The sequence below is a fragment of the Miscanthus floridulus genome, chromosome 5 (assembly GCF_019320115.1).
Source record: "Miscanthus floridulus cultivar M001 chromosome 5, ASM1932011v1, whole genome shotgun sequence".
NCBI lineage: Eukaryota > Viridiplantae > Streptophyta > Magnoliopsida > Poales > Poaceae > Miscanthus > Miscanthus floridulus.
This window is the reverse complement of record NC_089584.1, coordinates 142926341-142945532: the sequence shown is the minus strand read 5'-3', so window position 1 is coordinate 142945532 and position 19192 is coordinate 142926341. Positions and strand designations below refer to the sequence as shown.

The following is a 19192-nucleotide window of genomic DNA, read 5'->3' as shown; positions in this document are numbered from 1 at the left end:
TTGCTACTCCGTCTTGGGGTCTATCATTCAGAATCATGAAGAAACTAGCGTGGTTGCAGGAGCTCGTAATTTACCATAAGCACATATATGTGAAGAGGCAGAAGCTTGTCTTGTAGGAGTAAGACTGTCTCCAATAACGTTACCCAGACGCAAAATGAGTCCTACACAGTGTTTTGCGTATCAGGACACACAGTCCAACGGAGCACGCAAACAGATGACCCATTTTGCATAGCACCCAAAACGAGAGGCAAATAAGCGTCTTCCAGGGAGAAGATGCAAATCTCTGACGCCCGGTGGATCCCGACGAGGCGAGCCCACGGCGGGGAGCCGCCGGCGCTTCCAGACGGGTCCACGGCGGGGCGCGGCCGGCGGGGCAAGGCAGGGAGCGGGGCAAGGCGGGTCCGCGGCGGGCGCGGCCTGCGCGTCTAGGCGGGACCGCGGCGGGGAGCCGCCGGCGCGGAGAGGAGCGCGGCCGGCGCGACCGCGCCGAGGAGCCGCCGATGCTCCGAGCAGGCGGCTGCGCGGCCCAGATCCGGGTGGCGCGCTCGTGCTCCATGTTGAGGAGGCTGGGGCGCGCGTAGAGGGAGGAGGATGGGGCGCGACGGCGCCGGCCGGGGGGAGCTGCGGTCGGCTTGGGGCGGCACGGAGGCAGAGGAGGAGGCGCGAAAGCGGAGGGGCGGGGAGGAGCGGCGCCGTGGGGTTGTCGCCTGGGGGAGAGAAGAGAGGGATCGAGCGGAGAGAGAGGAGAGGGAGCAGGGGAGGATTTTTCTGCGTAGGATGTTGGAGAAGATACGGTATGGGTTTGGGATTTATTTACTGTGCGTTACCTAAATGTGGGAATGGGTATCTGGTTTGGGTGTGCACCGTTGGAGATAGCCTAAAAGCAACAAAGACGAGAGGGATCTTGTGGAAACTGATTCTTTGTAACTGGTCATGGCCCACAAATCATCACATTACGATCTTGCTCCAAGTGGTGTCCTATTTAAAGAGTTGCGCCTATTTTCATGCCTTTTGTTTTGGTTCAAGGTCAAATTTCTTTCTATTTTCATGCCTTTTGTTTTGGTTCAAGGTCAAATTTCTTTCTCACCTCATGTATGTAATTTGTTGTGCTCATGAGTTGGTAGATTATTGGGCTACTCCCTCTCGAGTTTTGTAAATGATCTGGTGATCCGATCGTAGACACCATTCATTAGGCCTATCAATAAAAGGCGGGATAAGTTTTTTTTTAAAAAAAATACTACGTTTTAAATTATAAGATATTTTAGCATTTCTAGACACAATTACTTTGTTATGTATCTAGATATATGTATATCTAATTGCATAACAAAATCACGTATCTATAAAAGCTAAAACTTTTTTTTTGAGTGGAGAGAATAATAACTAGGCTCTGATAGCTATGGCTAAATCCTTGCATGTCTAACATCCCCTCGTGCATGGAGATGCAGACGCAGTACACCAGCCACGCATGCATGCAGGGGCGCGTTCCTGCGACCCCGCGAAGCCGATGGCTAGGAACGACACATCTGACTATCTGAGGTCCGCGCACGCCTCAGTTCTCGGCTGCACAAGCGAAGCGATGGACCAAAATAGCTCTGGTGATCGGAATGGACACAGATTAGCTAGCGGCTAGCGCATGAATGAATGAAGAAAGAGAAGCAAGAAGAAGAACAATCCGCGACGAAGTAGAATCACCCGCCGGCAAATAAAAGCAGCGCGCCGTAGAGAGAGATCGAGGCGGCCATGCAGGCGGTGCGGACGCGGCCGGAGCAGCGTGCGGCGGAGGCGGCGGTGGTGGTAGAGGCGACCCCGCACGGGAGCGCGCGGTCGTGGAGCCCCGAGGCGGAGATCGGCATGCGCGTGGAGGACATCTGGGACAGCCTGGACGTGCAGCAGCGGCAGCTGAGCCACGGCGACAAGCTCAACAGCTGCTTCGACAGCATCCCCGTGGCGTCGTTCCCGCACACCTTCGACGGCGCGCAGCTGGTGGAGATCCCCTCCGACGCCACGCTCGCCGAGGCCGTCGACATCCTGTCCCGCAACAGGATCATCAGCGCGCCCGTCAGGAACGTGGACGCGCCCGAGGACGCCAGCTGGATCGACCGCTACATCGGCATCGTCGAGTTCGCCGGCATCGCCGTCTGGCTGCTCCACCAGTCTGAAGCCGCGGCGAAGGCCGACGACGTAGGCGCCGACGAGCTGGCAGCGAAGCTAGGCACCGTCACGTTCGAGGGTGCCGCCGCCGCCGCCGCCGCGGTCGCGTCCAAAGTGACGGCGGACGCGGAGTCTGAAGGAGACATCGCGGAAGTGTTCGGAGCCCTGCCGTCTTCGGACCTGTTCAACAAGACAAAGGTGAAGGACATCTCCGGGTCGTTCCGGTGGGCGCCATTCCTGGCGCTGCAGAGCTCCGACACCTTCCTTACCATGCTGCTGCTGCTGTCCAAGTACCGGATGAAGAGCCTGCCCGTGGTGGACATCGGCGAGGGCACCATCAGCAACATCATCACGCAGGCCGCCGTCGTGCACATGCTCTCCGAGTGCGTCGGACTCCACTGGTTCGAGGAGTGGGGCACCAAGACGCTCTCCGAGATCGGCCTGCCCATCATGAGGCTCAGCAAGATCGTCAAGGTACATTACGCATTTCTGAAATTCTGATTCAGAATCCCGCCCCCATTTTTCTTTCGGTCACCTTCCCGGTGACGGTGATGATCCTGATCCTGGAGGAGGTGAAATTATATTGGCAGGTTCGCGAGGACGAGCCGGCTCTCAAGGCCTTCCGTCTGATGAGGAGAAAAGGGGTCGGAGGCATACCGGTGGTGGATGATGGCGGCAGGGCCGTAGGCAGCATAATGATCAAGGATGTCAAGCATCTCCTTACGGCATCGGAGACAAACAGAGACTACAGGTCCGGTCGTTACATGGCAACATCATCAATCTCAGAAACATTGTTACTAATGAGGACATAAAATTTGCTAGCTTAACCACACATGAACATGAACTTAGTGTGTGTGCAAGAAAGGGAGATGCGTATTGAAGCACAAAACAGTTCAAAACAACTGTAAAATTAAACAACAGAAGACAAGTATGTTTAACAATTACCACTTGCAGGACCCTAACAGCAAAAAAATTCATCGCGAACGCGAGGCAGAGCTCCGGCGAAAGGCAAATGAGCATCATAACGTGCAGTAGAGGGGACAGTATCAAGGACATAATACTGAAGCTGGATGCAGAGAAGAGGCAGAGGATCTATGTGATCAACGAGAAAGGGAACCTGGACGGCTTGATCACCCTCAGAGATATAATCGCCAAGTTGGTGTATGAACCGCCTGGCTACTTTGGGGACTTCTTCAATGGTGTTATCCCTCTACCATCGAACAGCAGGGTCTAAAAAGTTTAGTCAGATCAGGAAATCCTTTTTTACCATGCTCTCTGTTTACTCCCCTTCTCTGTAGAATTTGGTACACTTACTTTCCATTTCTAGTGTCCATAAATTTTTAGTGAGCTTCCTTCGTCTATAATTGTCACTTATGTAGATGAATAATCATAGCTTGTCATAATGCTTCCATGTGTGGAACACTAATGCTCTGTTCATGTTTATGTTAAACAAGTTCGATGCCTGGAATTTAGCCACGCCAGCTTCACTTATCTCCAGAGTATCATTTATCCTGTTCCTGGGACTAGGTACTAGCTTACTGCTTATCTCCACTTAACCTGGCATTTTTGTTTATTGCTGAACCCAAAGGGCTTTCAAGTTTCATTCCATGTAATGTGACAACTTTTATGTTAAAGATACCATTTCTCTTTCTCCCCTTTCCTTTTGTTTTTATTTATCAGTTGCTAGAATTTCCTCATTAATTATCATCCGTTGTTTAAATTTAGGAAGCACATCTTTTCTTTATCCCCCCAGATTTTTCGATATCAATTTATTGTCAACCAAAAAAAGGTTTCCTAGATTTTAAGATTTTGTGGTTTATCATCTGTTGGAACTTTCTCACTGATTACTCTCAACAGCTTGAATCTATGAAGCACATTTTATCCTTCTGTTCAGAATTTTTCATATCAATTTACTGCATAAACCAAAAAGGTTTTCTCGTTTTATGTCTACTTATGTTTGAGATAATCTACCTTTCCCTAACTACACATCTCTAACATGTATATGTGCATGAGGCTATAAGAAACTATGATTAGGACAGGTTACTATTCTACTCTATCAGCTATTTCCTCAAACATCACAAGTTTTCTGAGTATGGTCAGTGCCTCAGTGGTATACAAGAGCAGGCAAAAAAAAACTATCATACCAAACTACACAAATAAGGGAAAGGACCCAATTTCAACAATCAGATGACACATGTACAAAAACAAATGGAACCAAATTGGATAAACAGAGAACATCTTTTACACACTGACATGTTTAAGAACATTGTAAACCATCATGAAAATGGTACTTTTACGATCAGAGATTGACAAGACAACGGGACCAATAGCATGTCGCATCAACTATATGTTTTGTTTATCATTAACGAATGAATATAACAGAAGGCTGCAACACACTATAAGAAAGGTTGCAACAAGGTAGATGTGAACATAACTGCTGGTAGGATTGTACATAAAAGTGCCAGGCACCAACATTCTTTTGAAGTCAAACAAGAGTCATGAGATGTTACAATCGACAAAAGAAGGGTAAAATGTAAGAATTGCAATTTACACAGCTCATGGCTGATGCAGTTGTCACAATTCCATGTGCAAGCCTCAATGATGTCACCACTCACCATGACATGGATCAAGGATGACAAGCTAAAGTATTCAATTCAGGTTGCTTTGCACTTCACACAGTTTCTGTCAGTTCAGGACAAGCTTATATTTCCATCTTCAGACCTTCAAAAGATGTTTGAAGGTCAAGTTCCCTGTACAGTAGTGCCAAGAAATTTGGAAGGGGACTTGGAACTAGCATAGCATCATCAAAATTTGCATGGGTCTTGAGGTTGCATAGTTGATATGAACATCCCTGGACATCGAAAGGGTCATAATAGTGAGTTTCTTGCTCAGACTAACGGAACGATGAGTGATATAATTTGAAGGGAAAAAAAATCACCCCTTCATAAACTTTGCAATTGTCTTAAATCATGATTGTAACTAATCTATGAATGGACAATATACCATGCCAATATTCTCTTCAAAAACAAATGAAAGACAACTGAAATTAACAGTGTTTGAAAGGAATTGTGCAGGGCTCTGGCTAAACTGTTGTTCTCAGTTAACATGATATTCACATTTTTCAATGGATTAAAATGTGAAAGGATAGAGGATAAACTGTGGTTCTCAATTAACATGATGTTCGCAAGTGCTGGGTTCACAAGAAACACGTGCCCTTCTGAAAATAAGGCAGCTAAGACAAACAGCTAGAGGCAATTCGTATCATAGGACTAAATGTTCAGTTCTCTAGGAGATTTTTTTGGACTGTCGTAGCAAATTCATTGTCAAACTGAGGTATCACAGGTTATCACTCAAGTACAAGAACTAGAAACTATTGAAGAATCTACAACAAATATTGCTTACTAAACTAGAAAACTACTTCAAATAGTAGCGGTTTGCTGCGATTTCATGATCTATGAGGTAATCTATAGATACCATTTCTGTAAAAACTAAATAGCTGAGGTTAATTATAAAATGAAGGCCAAGGCACCGTCATGCTCTTACAGATTCAACGAAGCAAGCAAAATGAAAAGGTCAGACTGCATAACCTTCCAATAATACATCTGAATTATGTATGGAAACACAGCCTGGGAGTTAGCACTCACCTTGACCATCAAGCATTTGGCTTTCTCCCTTCAAAAAAATCTGAGACCTGGTTCTCCAAATCATCAGGGTTGTACTTTATATACCTTGCAGAACCCCTCCCTCCCTCTAGTTGTCCCCGAAATCTTCCAACAAATGAACGGTATGCTGGAAGAACCTTCTCGGAGATGGAAATCTTCAGCTCTTCTCTTAACTGAGGATCCACAACCCTCCATGATGTCTGTGTCCTGTACAACTCCTCAAAGGCCAAGTTGAAGTTTTTGAATCTATCCTTCAGTGCAGCCTTGAGTTGGCTTGATGAACCCATTGTGTGTGGAAGCCCATCGTCTCTCAGGCAAGCTAAAACCCTAGTCCATGACGACCGGAGATACCCTGTAGAGTATTGCCTTATCTGACCACGACGCTTGCGAATCCAGTTATCACCAAGCAATGTCTTGAGCTCTGAATCCTTCACCTTCTGCACAATATACAGCAGATTGTTCATCAAAAATATGTTCTGCAGGGCCTTCATCCTCATACAGCCTTGATTTCTCATCAATCTTGCACTGTAGGTGTGTGATCAGCATGAGCACGCAGTGCCCCGATGGAGTCATGTTTGGATTATCAACCCCAGTCAGCTCAGTGTCCCAACATTCCAGAAGCTTATTTAGCGAGGCATTGTAATCCGCAAGCAGCCGCACATAGTTCATGACATAGCGGGTAAGGGGATGGATCTCCCCACCAGGCAGTGGTCTCCGAGAAGTCTCTCCCTGTATGGCATTAGCAAACTCTTCAATCGTGCCACGCACTGCATCCCCGAGCCGTACGAGTATTCCCTCAGCCTCCTCCTTGATGAAATCCTTTGCCTCACCGGAGAACAAACCCTCAAGCTCTGGCAGCACCTCAGCTAGCGCCTCATACATACCAAGGATGCGGAACAGCTTCTCTGTGGACCTCTTCCCAATCGCAATGGCGTCACCAAAGTTGAGCATCTGCAGGACACAGCCCTTGGCCTGCCTCAGTGAAGCACTCCTCCTCAGCGTTAGGGTTGGCCGCAAGGATCTGGCTGCAGATGCGGCGCTCCTCAGCAAGGAGGCCCCGGACAACGACCATTGAGCGCATGGATCCACTTCTTCATCTTGCCGTCAAGCACGCCCCACTCCACCCGCTGCACCTCCTCGAGGCTCATCTTGTCGACCCCGAGCACGGCGAGGCATTCCATGAGCGTGTCCCTGCGCACCTCCCCGTAGATCTGGCACAGCTCGGGCGCGTAGCCCGCGCGCAGCATGACCGTCGGCGATATCCCTGAGTGCGCTGACGGTGTCCGGGGCGATGAGGTAGGGCGAGATCTCGTCGTCGGAGGCGGAGCTCCTGCCGCCGCCCTGCTGCTCGTCTGCCCCCCTCGTGCGGCGGCGGCGTGGTGCTGGGCGAAGGAGGGGCAGTCTAAGGTCTACGGCGGAGGAGTTGAAGGAGGGCACCGTGAGCGAGAGCCGGCGGAGGAGCGACGCCTGGAGGTCCTCGGCGGCGAGCGGCGGCGCCCCGCGGACGAGCAGGTGGCGGAACTCGTCCTCGAGCCGCGCCATGGCGGCCTGCAGCGCGGCGTCGGCGCGCTGGCCCGGCGCGCCGGCGAGGCAGGCGGCCGCGGCGAGGATACTTCCTCGGCGTCCTCGCGCGAGTCGAACACCAGCGCGTCCCCGGCGGCGGGGGACTCCCAGCGCTCGATCAGCCTCGGCCGCCGCGTCCCACTCCGCCTCGGCCCGGGCCACGGCGTCATCCTCGTCGGGGTCGGGGTCGTCCCGTCCCCCTTCCCCCTGCGAGGTCCCCTCCGTCCGCCTCCAGGATGGAATCGACGGCAGCGGCGGAAGGGGGAGGGGGGAAGAGGTCGGACATGAGCGAGAGGCGGTTGTCGAAGCCGGAGAGGATGCGGATCATGTCGTCGGCGGCGTTCTTGGAGCTGGCGAGCGACTTGACGATGTGCTGCGCCGCCGCGATCACCTTCTCCTGCCCGTCCGGCGGCGGCGCCGCCGCCATCCTCGACTGCCGCTGGATTTCGGCTGCTGCTGCGAGCTTCTTCGAACGGAGAAGGGAAAAGGGCCGGGTGAGGGGGAGGAGGAGGAGAGGAGAGGAATGGACGGGAGTCGACTAATCTGCCCGCTGCGCTGAGCTGGCTGGGCGGTTTTGAATGGGTCCACGGCTGGTTTGCTAGCATAATGGGCTGTCTCATCAGATATCGCTCGCTCTTGATCGTACGGACGGGTTCGTTTGGGTAGGGCTGTGCCTGACTGCCTGCAGTGCGGCTGCGGCCTGCCTGACTCCTGAGTCCTGACTCCTGACTCCTGAGTGCCCTGATCTGATTCTCCGCAAACACAACAGAGCGGCTCCAGCTGTCTGAATTTGTAGTGCCCGTATGCTGCTCCTTCCTGCCTCCTGGTTTCTCTGTCGCCAAAAAGGATGCAGAGTACTAGTATGCATGCCACCGTCTGATACTCTGACTCATATCACAGCACGAGGATTCAGGATGCCCGTGAGTCACTTCAACAAAACTGCTAACATCTGCTAACTGAGGGGCCGTTTGGTATGGATTCACAGGCGGCTCCAGCAGCCATTTTTTTTTTAGCTCCTGCTGCCAAACGCCACTTTCCTCAACTGATTCACCATGGAGTTCCGCAAAACGCGCTCTCATAGACACAGTGTGTCAGGTGGAGCTAAAAAATGAAGCTTCTCCTAGCTCCCATCGGACACCAGCAGACCCAGCGTGTGCAGGTCAAGTCTACCCCCGCCCTCAGGGAGACGCATGCAGGGAGGGCGGCCGCGCGCGCAGTCGCCGGGGCGGCCGTCCGCGCGTGGCTCGTCGGAGCTCCGAGCGCTTGAACGCGTGGCCGCCGGGTGCGGAGCCGCGCGGGGCCTTTGGGTGCCCGAGCACAAGGCCGCCGGGCAGCCGAGCACCACGCACAGGGCCGCTTAGGCGCGGGGTTGCTGGACCACTAGATCTCCGAGGATGTCCGGGTGCAAGGGCGAAGCAGGTTGCGACTCTCGCGCCTGCGTGATGCGTGAGGCGAGCGGTTGGGGAAGATGAGGAGAGAGAAAGAATGAAGGGGAGGGTACGGAGGAGAAAAATAGGCACAGGGACAGGATAACGTAAGAAAAGAAAAGGAAAGAAAAGAGAAAGAAAAAAGGAAAAGAAAAAAATAAGGGTATTATATACTTTTTACTCTTTGTTGGCTACCCGGGAAAGCTGTTACGCCAAACAGTATAAAAAACAAGCTTTAGCTCCCTAAGAGAATATGCTTCCTTAAGAATAGTTAGAACCAGAGCTGTTTTTTGAGGAGCCGAAAGCCCTATCAAACGGGCCCTGAGTTGTATCATATTTGTTCCTTCTCGTATTTTCACGTACTCTGTTTTTACTCCTGTTCCTAACTATCCCGGTACCAGGTCCTCGGTGATCAAATGCAGAAACAAGAATGAGCAGTTTTATGCATGTTTCTGTCCATTTTCATCCGTAATCTCAACTTATAACTAATAACATAAATAGCATATTGTGGGGGTATTAACCCCTATACCCTTACGGCTAAGCTTGGGCTGGCCCGGATCGATGGGTTCAGTCCACCCGAAAGATAACGTGCGGCCCAGTTAACCTGGTCGGAGTCCCGCACAAGGAATCAAGACGGATTTGGCGACCAAGCAGGATCCTGGTCGGTTAGAATAGGGATCCTTATCCGGCCACATATGGCAATTGTAACTGACTAGGATTAGTTTCCAGATCTGTAACCCTACCCCCCGGACTATATAAGACGGGCAGGGGACCCCTCTAAAAAATATCTCTCATTGACATATAGCAATACAAATCAGACGCAGGACGTAGGTATTACGCCTTCTTGGCGGCCGAACCTGGATAAAACCTTATGTCTGTCTCACGTCACCGTCTTGTTTGGGGCTTGCGCATCTGTCTGCCGATAATCTACTACCTTGGGCATACCCCTAGGTAGACTGCCGACCATATTTCGTCGACAGTGGCGCGCCAGGTAGGGGGTGTGCGTACTGCTCTCCAAGCAAACAAGATGGTCATCATCTCCGGCTCCATGGCTACGCCCAACGGCCTCACGTTCACCGTCGGCCAGATCACCTGGACCACCAGCTCCGATGACTCCATCGCCATGACCGCGGAGGAGGCATGGATTCAGCCTGCGCCGACGACTACTTCACCTGCATCGACTACGGCTCCGACCACGGTGAACACGGCTCCGACCACGATGAACACGGCTCCGACCACGGTGAACACGGCTCCGACCACGATGGACCTGGCTCCGACCACGGGACATCTGGCTCCGACCACGCCTACAGCCACGCCAACAACCCGTCATCCGCTTCCCTGCTACAGAGGGAAGCAGATCGACAACACCGACATGCTCAACTCCGTTGATCGGGTCGGCATCCAACTCGCTGAAACCCTGGCTCTGGTAAGTACGATTCAAATCCAACCTAACGAGCAGGTAACAGCTCTCCACAATAGATCTATCCGACCAGCTCGGACCAGTCGTCCTGTGCGACTTGGAACAGATCTTGTGGTCGTATCAACTCCTGAGGGGCGTTTCGCTCATCGCCGGCCAGACATCGCGACGAGTCTCCGACTCTGCGAGTACGAAGCCCCGACGGAGAACCACCAGGTCCAGCCCTACGGCCTGCAAAACGCTGCCTCCAGCTACGCGTACAACCTGCGACGCCGCTCGGATCTATGTCCTATACACCGATCTCGGCCGAAGCCATGCAACATCGTCAACATGGTCCGAATTGAAGATTATCAAGAAGGATCCGTCCACATAGTCCGAGAGGGTGACTCCAGCTCCTCATTCGACATCGCATCCAACGCATCTGTCCACACCGAGCTTCAGCGTTACGAAGATGAAGACGTCAAATACGATCTGGATCTACCAGACCACGCCCCGGTTTTCCCCCAATTTCTGTCTTTCCCGCCAAGACGAGGGGATTTGATCCATGTTGTCAGCAACGACGAGCCGCCAGCAGTTGGCGAAACAGAACAAGAAAAGACTGCACGCGAAGCACGCAATATTGACCGGTTTAATCGCCGGCAAATCGAAGCTGAAGCAGACCAGGAGGCACGACGCATAAGGCTCCGACCACGTGACCTCAACAATGCTTTCGACAGGGTGGGGGACAAACAAGTCTTCAAGACCCCAAGCGCCAATGTAGCCGTCGCCATGGCGATAATGCAGCGGCTGCCCAACACTCTCGAGACTCAAGTAATCCGTGATGACATACAAGCTTATCTCACGGCTGCTATGGCTCAGACCGCAGAGATGAACCAAGCCCGGGCTCCATCCGTTTCTGTCGAATCAAGCCACAGCCGCCAATACTCAAGTCGTTCACAGCCACTCAACCAACGTGGCTCGCGCAATAACGACCCATCAGACAACCGTCAAGGCGGAAACGGTGGTCATGATGGTGGTCGGGACGACAACCGCCGCCGGGAGGATAACCGCCACGACGTTCGAGGCGACAACCGCCGAGATAACCGCGACAATCGCCGTGATAACCACGGTCGCAGGGCTAATCCAGATGGCAATCGAGATCGCCGCGATGGCAATAACGATCTCTGCCATTACCTCGGGGGACGTGATCTGCGTGCTCGCATCAACCAGAGAGCCGACGATCGTGCATCCCATGAAAGCTATCGCCGTATGGAGTATGACACCGCCCACGGTCCGCCGGGTCTAAAGCAGTACACTCCACACCTGCGCCAAGTCATATGGCCCAAGAATTTCAAGCTCGAGAAGCTTCAGAAGTACGACGGCAAGGAAAACCCCGAATTATGGATCATGCTCTATGAAACCGCGTGCCGCTCAGCCATGGCTGACGAGCACGTCATGTCTAACTACTTCCCAGTCGCTGTTGGTCATGCAGGTCACCAATGGCTGGTTAGCTTGCCAGCGAACTATTTTGACTCTTGGCAGGAGCTTAGGCAGGCCTTCATCGACAACTTCATCGCTACTTGTGAACAACCCGGCAATAAGTACGATCTGCAACGGATCCGAGATCGAAAGGATGAACCACTGCGCGAGTACGTTCAGCGTTTCTCGGAGATGCGCATCAAGGTCCCATCAATATCCGACAACGAAGCAATCGAGGCTTTTGTCACCGGCCTCCGCTTCCACGACGCCCTAAGAGACAAGCTCCTCCGGAAGAGACCCGAATCGGTCACAGCGCTTTTGGCCACCGCTAAGAAATATGCGGACGCTGACGACGCTAAAAAGATAATCGTTGAAGAAGCAGCAAGGGTTCCACGCTCCGACCACCCCCCACACCACGACGATTACCGTGGCAATCATGGTCGGAACGACAATTTTGACCGCCGCAACCTAGCGCAACGACTCCCGCGACCACCGTGATCAACGTAATCAGCGGCGCAACCGCCGGGACGATTACAGGAGCAAGCGCGCTCGGGAAGACGACGGCGAGGTCAATACTGTAAAAAGGGCAGCGGACGTCGAAACTACGAGGACGACTACGCCAAAGCATTGAAGGGACCCTGCCAGCTCCATCCCAAGTCGAACCACACCATGGAGAATTGCCGCGTCCTCAAGACTATCTACACGCGTCAACAGGCTCCGGATACGTCCGACAAGCCTAACGACGCGGGGGAACAGCGCAACGAGGACAACGACGATGATGATGCAGATCCTCGTCATAAATACGTCAAGCCGACTGATCGCGTGCACACCATCATCGGCGGCAAGGTGTCCATTGAGACCAAACAAGAACGCAAGCTGCTCGCCCGCGCTTGCTTGAACGTGGCAAAGACCGACAACCTTCTCACCGATCCACGGCTTCCTCCGTGGTCTCACCGTGAAATCTGCTTCAGCAGGAAGGACCAATGGGCCGCCATACCCGAGCCAGGGCGTTTTCCCCTGGTCCTCGATCCTTGTATCAACAAGGTTCAATTCGACAGGGTACTGATCGACGGCGGCAGCTCCATTGATATACTGTTCAAGAACAGCCTGCCCGCTCTGAAAATAGCCCAGGCGAACCTGAAGCCATACGAGGCACAGTTCTGGGGCGTTCTCCCCGGACAGAGCTCCACACCTCTCGGGCAGATCACGCTACCTATGCAGTTTGGGACTCCGGACCACTTCCGCACCGACTACGTCAACTTCGTGGTCGCTGATTTCGACGGCACCTACCATGCTATTCTTGGTCGACCGTCGCTCACCAAGTTCATGGCCATACCTCATTACAAGTATCTGGTGCTCAAGATGCCTACTGAGAAAGGAGTTTTAACCCTCAGGGGCAACGTATACGCAGCTTATACCTGCGAGGACGATAGCTTCAAAATAGCAGAGGCCCACGACCTCTCTATTCGCATGGCCGAGACCATGCTCGACGCTAAGAAGACCCCGGCCGACCACCTGGAGATCCCAGAGCTCGAGGCTCCGTGCAAGAACATCAGATCCAAGGAGCACAAGATGATCCAGCTGGTCGAGGGCGATCCCAGCAAAATGGCCCTCATCGGGGCCGACCTGGATCCTAAATAGGAAGACGCGCTCGTCAGGTTCTTGAGGGGCAACGTGGATGTGTTTGCATGGAAACCTTCCGACATGCCCGGTGTACCTCGGGACTTGATTGAGCACTCCTTAAATGTCAATAGCAAAGCCAAACCAATCAAGCAGAAGTTACGACGGTTCGCTCGCGACAAAAAGGAGGCGATTAGGGTAGAAGTTACACGGCTTTTGGCAGCCGGATTTATCAAAGAAGTGTATCATCCAGAATGGTTAGCCAACCCGGTTCTTGTACGCAAAAAGAATAATGAATGAAGAATGTGCGTTGATTACACTGATCTCAACAAACACTGCCCTAAGGACCCCTTTGGTTTACCTCGCATAGACGAGGTCATAGATTCAACCGCCGGTTGCGAGCTGCTTTCCTTTCTCGATTGCTACTCTGGTTATCACCAGATCGCTCTCAAAAAGGACGACCAGATCAAGACATCTTTCATCACGCCTTTCGGCGCCTACTGCTACACGACTATGTCGTTCAGGCTCAAAAACGCCAGTGCTACCTACCAACGCGCTATACAGGCCTGCCTCAACGACGAGATAAAAGACGGCCTCGTCGAGGCTTACGTCGACGATGTAGTTGTCAAAACCAAGGAAGCACATACCCTTGTTGACAATCTGGAACGCACCTTCGCAGCCCTTAATATGTTCCAATGGAAATTAAACCCAAAGAAGTATATCTTTGGTGTCCCTTCTGGCATATTGCTCGGCAACGTCGTCAGTTACGACGGCATACGCCCTAACCCAGAGAAAGTCAAAGCTGTCTTAGACATGAAGCCCCCAAAAAAGGTGAAGGATGTTCAGAAGCTCACTGGCTGCATGGCTGCTCTAAGCCGTTTCATATCAAGATTAGGAGAAAAAGGACTACCGTTCTTCAAACTGCTCAAAGCGTCCGAGAAGTTTGAGTGGTCGGAGGAAGCAGACGCTGCCTTCACATAGCTGAAACAATACCTCACGTCACCTCCGGTACTTACCGCTCCCAGAGAAGACGAAACCCTCCTACTTTACATTACGGCAACCGATCGGGTGGTTTCCACTACACTGGTGGTCGAGCGCGACGAGCCGGGCCACGCCTACAAGGTACAGCGGCCAATTTATTTCATTAGTGAGGTACTCAATGAATCCAAGACCAGGTACCCACAGATTCAGAAACTGCTCTACGCCATACTGATAACATCTCGAAAGTTGAGACATTACTTCGACGGATATCGTGTGGTGGTCATAACCGAGTATCCTTTGGGGGACATCATTCGCAATAAGGATGCGAACGGGCGCATCGTCAAATGGGCAATGGAGCTATGCTCCCTTTCCTTGGAATTTGCAAGCCGTACTACAATCAAGTCTCAGGCACTCATCGATTTCATCGTCGAGTGGATAGACTTAAGCACGCCTGTCTCTCCGGGATCCGACGAATATTGGACGATGTACTTCGATGGTTCTCTTAACATTGACGGTGCGGGAGCAGGAGTTCTTTTCGTATCACCATCCAAGGAGCAGCTCCGGTACGTCTTTAGGATTTATTTCCTAGCATCTAATAATGCCGCCGAGTATGAAGCATGCCTGCATGGTCTACGCATTGCGGTTGAGCTTGGAGTTAAACGTCTCTATGTCTACGGAGATTCGGCTCTGGTCATCAACCAACTCAACAAGGACTGGGACACGACCAGTGAAAAGATGGACGCATATTGCAAGTCGATAAGAAAGCTGGAAGGCAGGTTCTATGGCATCGAGTATATACACGTGGTCCGGGACAAGAACCAGGCAGCGGATGCGTTGTCAAAGTTAGGATCATCCCGAGCCAAAATCCCACATGGCGTATTCATCCAAGACCTGCTCACGCCTTCCATTGAAGACAAAGATTCAACGACCGACAAAGTTTTAGACCAGCAATTAGTGGCTACGGTTCCGGCGCCGAGCACAACCGAGCCGCTTCCGACCACTCATGAGCCGGACTGGAGAACGCCTTTCATCAAGTACTTGACAGATGGTAGCGGTTATGTCGATCGAACAGAAAATGAGCGCCTGATGCGTCGTAGTAAGCAATATCTGCTCGTCGATGGCAAGTTATGGCGCAAAAACGCTAAGGAGGAAATCTTGATGAAGTGTATAACCCAGGAGGAAGGTGAGCATCTCCTAGACCAAATCCACTCTGGCTCCTGCGGCAACCACGCGGCCTCACGAACACTGGTCGGTAAGGCTTTCCGAGCAGGTTTCTATTGGCCGTCAGCAGTGGCCGACGCAGAGAAGCTAGTCCGCCGTTGTGAGGGTTGTCAGTTCTTCTCCAAGAGAATCCATGTACCAGCACATGAGATCCAGACGATTCCAGCCTCTTGGCCCTTCGCATGCTAGGGACTGGACATGATCGGGCCTTTCAAACCAGCTCCTAGAAAATTTACATGCGTCTTCGTGCTAATTGATAAGTTTTCTAAGTGGATAGAGTACATGCCTCTGGTACAGGCATCCTCAGAGAAAGCTGTCACATTCCTCGACCAGGTCATCCACCGTTTTGGCATGCCCAACAGCATCATTACTGATCTGGGTACTCAGTTCACCGGGAACGCTTTTTGGGACTTCTACGATGAAAGGAGCATAGTTGTAAAATACGTCTCGGTGGCGCATCCTAGAGCTAATGGACAAGTCGAGCGGGCAAATGGCATGATCTTGGACGCATTGAAGAAGAGGATGTACAGAGAAAATGATAAAGCTCCTGGAAGATGGCTCAAGGAGTTACCAGCCGTTGTCTGGGGCCTCCGAACTCAGCCCAGTCGTAACACCGGCGTCTCACCATACTTTATGGTTTACGGCGCTGAGGCAGTCCTCCCACCAGATATAGCTTTCAGATCAGCACGGGTAGAGAACTTCGACGAAGGCAAGGTCAACGAAGTACGGAGAGCTAGAAGTCAACAGCGCAGAAGAAAAAAGGCTTGATTCTTGCGTACGCACGGCCAAATACCTTGCTGTTTTGCGCAGGTACTACAACAAGAACAGTTAAAGAGCGTTTCTTCGTGGTCGGGGACTTAGTCCTGAAGTGGAAGACGAACCAGGCTGGTGTCCACAAACTCGCAACCCCTATGGGAGGGACCCTTCATGATCAAGGAAGTCACACGTCCAACGTCTTATAGGTTAGCTCATCTAGACGGCACGGACATACCGAACTCATGGCACATCGACAAGCTTAGACGCTTCTATGCTTAACTACTGAGATATGTACTCTACTTGTATTTTCGATTTACTTTACTAAAGCAACTATGATTCTTCCGACCACTCTAATGTGTCACTCCGAATTTTATGGTTATTCTAACTTAAGCCAGTACAAGCCGACCACCACTCCTTCTACGGTTTTCGGAGCAGGCCCTGTCTCCAGGTTCCTCCCAACACGTGCACGGGATCCGCTCTCTACGTTGCGGGTGATCGACAGGTCCCCCCTAGTCTGACTTGTCTGCGTCCACATGTGCACAGGTCATAGTACCTCATACTCCGACCACATGCCAGACTAGGGCCGCACAAACTTTTAGGATGACGTGTCGAGCAAAACGGTACAACTAAACAGAACGTTAACACGTTCCCACTTAGTTACACCAACAAAAAATTTCAAGCTTAAAGTGCGTTTTGTATAAAACAAACAAGCTTATAATGATATACAGTTACGTTATTACAAGCTTGCCTGAAAAGGCTCAAGTTTACAATAACACAACTATGTCCTCCTTCTACAGCTCTACGCCTATTACATTGGCTGGTCGGGGCGCATGGCATTTACTGCTCGCCGCCTCTGATACCCTACTCAAGTCTCGGGGACTTTTGAGCTAGTCAAGCTGAAGGGGATGGCCCCACCGGTGCCTGGCTGGTTGAGACTGCAGGCTTCGTTGGTTGGCTTGCAGCTGATGGCATTTCCAGCTGGCTTGTCGATGGCATACCCTGCACAGGTGCTGTCCCACCTCCGCACAGGTTAATATCGCCAATTATCTTTGACGACAAGTCTAGCTGGGCCATCCGAAGCTCTTCGGCCTTGTCTGGGTCTATCTCCTTCGGGTACCCAGCTTCCAAGCGTTTGAGATCGATCAGGGGGTAGTGAGCACGCACCATGCTTAGCACATGGGCACCCGTGTACTCACCCGCCTCCTTCACGAAGTCTTGGAACCATCCCCATGCTTGCTTGCATCTCTCGACCAGTCCGAGCTGAGGCGTCCTTAGCTCTTCCTCTGTGAGCGCCGGGTCGATAAGGTCGAGGACGGGCACAATGCCAGTTGCCATTTCTTAGGCACCGCTTGTTCCACGTGTCCCGTTCCTCGGTGGCCTTAAGGCATTGTGCTTTCCAGTCGTCACGCTCCTTGATCACGGCCTCCAGGTGCCTCTTGGCATTGACTTTCAAAACTGCAAACAGTACAAGACATAAAACGTGATGACACGACAAGGCAATGTGGGCAATCGAATGAGAACGGTGGTCTGGAGTGCTTACTTTTCAGGTCGTCCTTCATTTTGTTAGTATGGTCTTGGAGTTCCGACTGGCGGCGTGCCAGTTTCTCATTGTCCTCCTTCAGGCGACCACATTCTGCAAGCGCACGGCTGTTCTCCCCCTGGAGGCAGGTCACTTCAGCTTCTAAACCTGCATTACAGCTATTACTGCCAAGAACAAAATAACACAAAGTCCCACACTTGCTATGTTACGGTGAAAACTTACCTGTTTTCTCCCGCTCTTTGTTTATGAGCTGGCCAACCAGGTTTTGGTTCTTTGCTTCTTGGTCTGTCCTCTCCTGGTCGGCGGCTTCAAGTTGACGCCGTAGGCGTTCCACTTCAGCCATCAGCTCCTTATTGGTCGTCGTGATTCCTTCTATCTGGTCGAAGCACCTTTTTCGGTATCTTGCAGTTTTCATCAAGTCCTGCATACAGACAAGCTACGTCAGACAGTTTGACTACACAACAGGGTCAAGGACTAAAGCCAAATATACCTGGACTTCTGTCACTAGGCGCTTGGCCGCCCGTTCGACTCTTAAGGTCTCTTCGACCTCTGGGATTTCCTCGTGCATAACCCATTCGTCGTTCCGATAGCGCGACACATATACATGTTGTCGCCTATCTTGGGGACGGCCCAGGATTTCTTCCACTTCATCCTCTTCAGCCTCCTGTTCGGGAGGTGGCACTGGTCTGGAGTTCGCAGACTCCACGACCACCAGGGCTTTCCCACGAGCCGTCGCGTCGGCAGCCATGTTCCAGGGCATCTTCTGGCTGCTGCCCCTCGGGTGGATCCAGCTCCCTTGGCGCCGTGGTATCCTGCCTCATCAGGGTTCATGCTTGGAGCACTTGTATTCTGCTCGGTTGTCTTCTCGACCAGCTGCTCGGGGACTGGCGCCTGGTCGTCCGCCTACTGAGGCCCAGGCAGAGTCCCTGCCATGGGCTCCTCCATGGCTGGTTGCTGAGTAGTTTGTCCCACCGTTGTTGGTGAGGACGTTCCGCACCCAGCTAGCTGGTTGGGGCTTTCAGTGGACGCCGATCTAATGCATTCAGAGACAAATTCAGAAGATAATAGCATCCAATGCAAAATGCAAAGCTTGCATCAAAAATATAGATACTTACAGTTTTGACTTGCGGAAGGATGTGGCGAAGGAACGTCTCCTCGACCGCCCCTGCTCTGCTTGCTCGGTAGTTTCCACCGGGACTTGTTCTTCCTCCGGTACGGGCGTCGGAGTATGATGCGGCATGTTCCCTTCGTCTGTCCTCTGTGCTGCAGTGGTCGGTGCTGTGACCACTGCTGGCCCAGAGGAGCCACCCTGCTCCATCGGTCCCATCTGCCTTCTCCTCTTTCGGGGGACGAGCGGGAAGATGTCCGCATCCTCTGCTTCGTCGTCCGACAGGGG

The 19192-nt window shown here is 52.1% G+C and overlaps 1 protein-coding gene and 1 pseudogene across 1 annotated transcript; one reads left to right on the top strand and one right to left on the bottom strand.

Annotated features, from left to right (window-relative positions):
* The first annotated feature begins 1561 nt into the window (after positions 1-1561).
* LOC136453929 (SNF1-related protein kinase regulatory subunit gamma-1-like) lies at positions 1562-3824 on the top strand. The gene is made up of 3 exons (XM_066454478.1): positions 1562-2625; positions 2742-2902; positions 3106-3824. Exons 1-3 carry the CDS (start codon positions 1741-1743, stop codon positions 3383-3385), a joined length of 1326 nt encoding a protein of 441 aa, XP_066310575.1. The 5' UTR covers positions 1562-1740; the 3' UTR covers positions 3386-3824.
* Positions 3825-4485: 661 nt separating this feature from the next.
* LOC136451033 (exocyst complex component EXO70B1-like) lies at positions 4486-8820 on the bottom strand (annotated as a pseudogene).
* Between the last annotated feature and the right edge of the window lie 10372 nt (positions 8821-19192).

Excerpts from the sequence above, each read along its gene's own strand:
- LOC136453929 (XM_066454478.1), top strand. The coding sequence starts at position 1,741 with ATGCAGGCGGTGCGGACGCGGCCGGAGCAGCGTGCGGCGGAGGCGGCG. Across the intron at positions 2,626-2,741 it reads GGCTCAGCAAGATCGTCAAG|GTTCGCGAGGACGAGCCGGC; the intron begins GTACATTACGCA and ends TTATATTGGCAG. Across the intron at positions 2,903-3,105 it reads GAGACAAACAGAGACTACAG|GACCCTAACAGCAAAAAAAT; the intron begins GTCCGGTCGTTA and ends TACCACTTGCAG.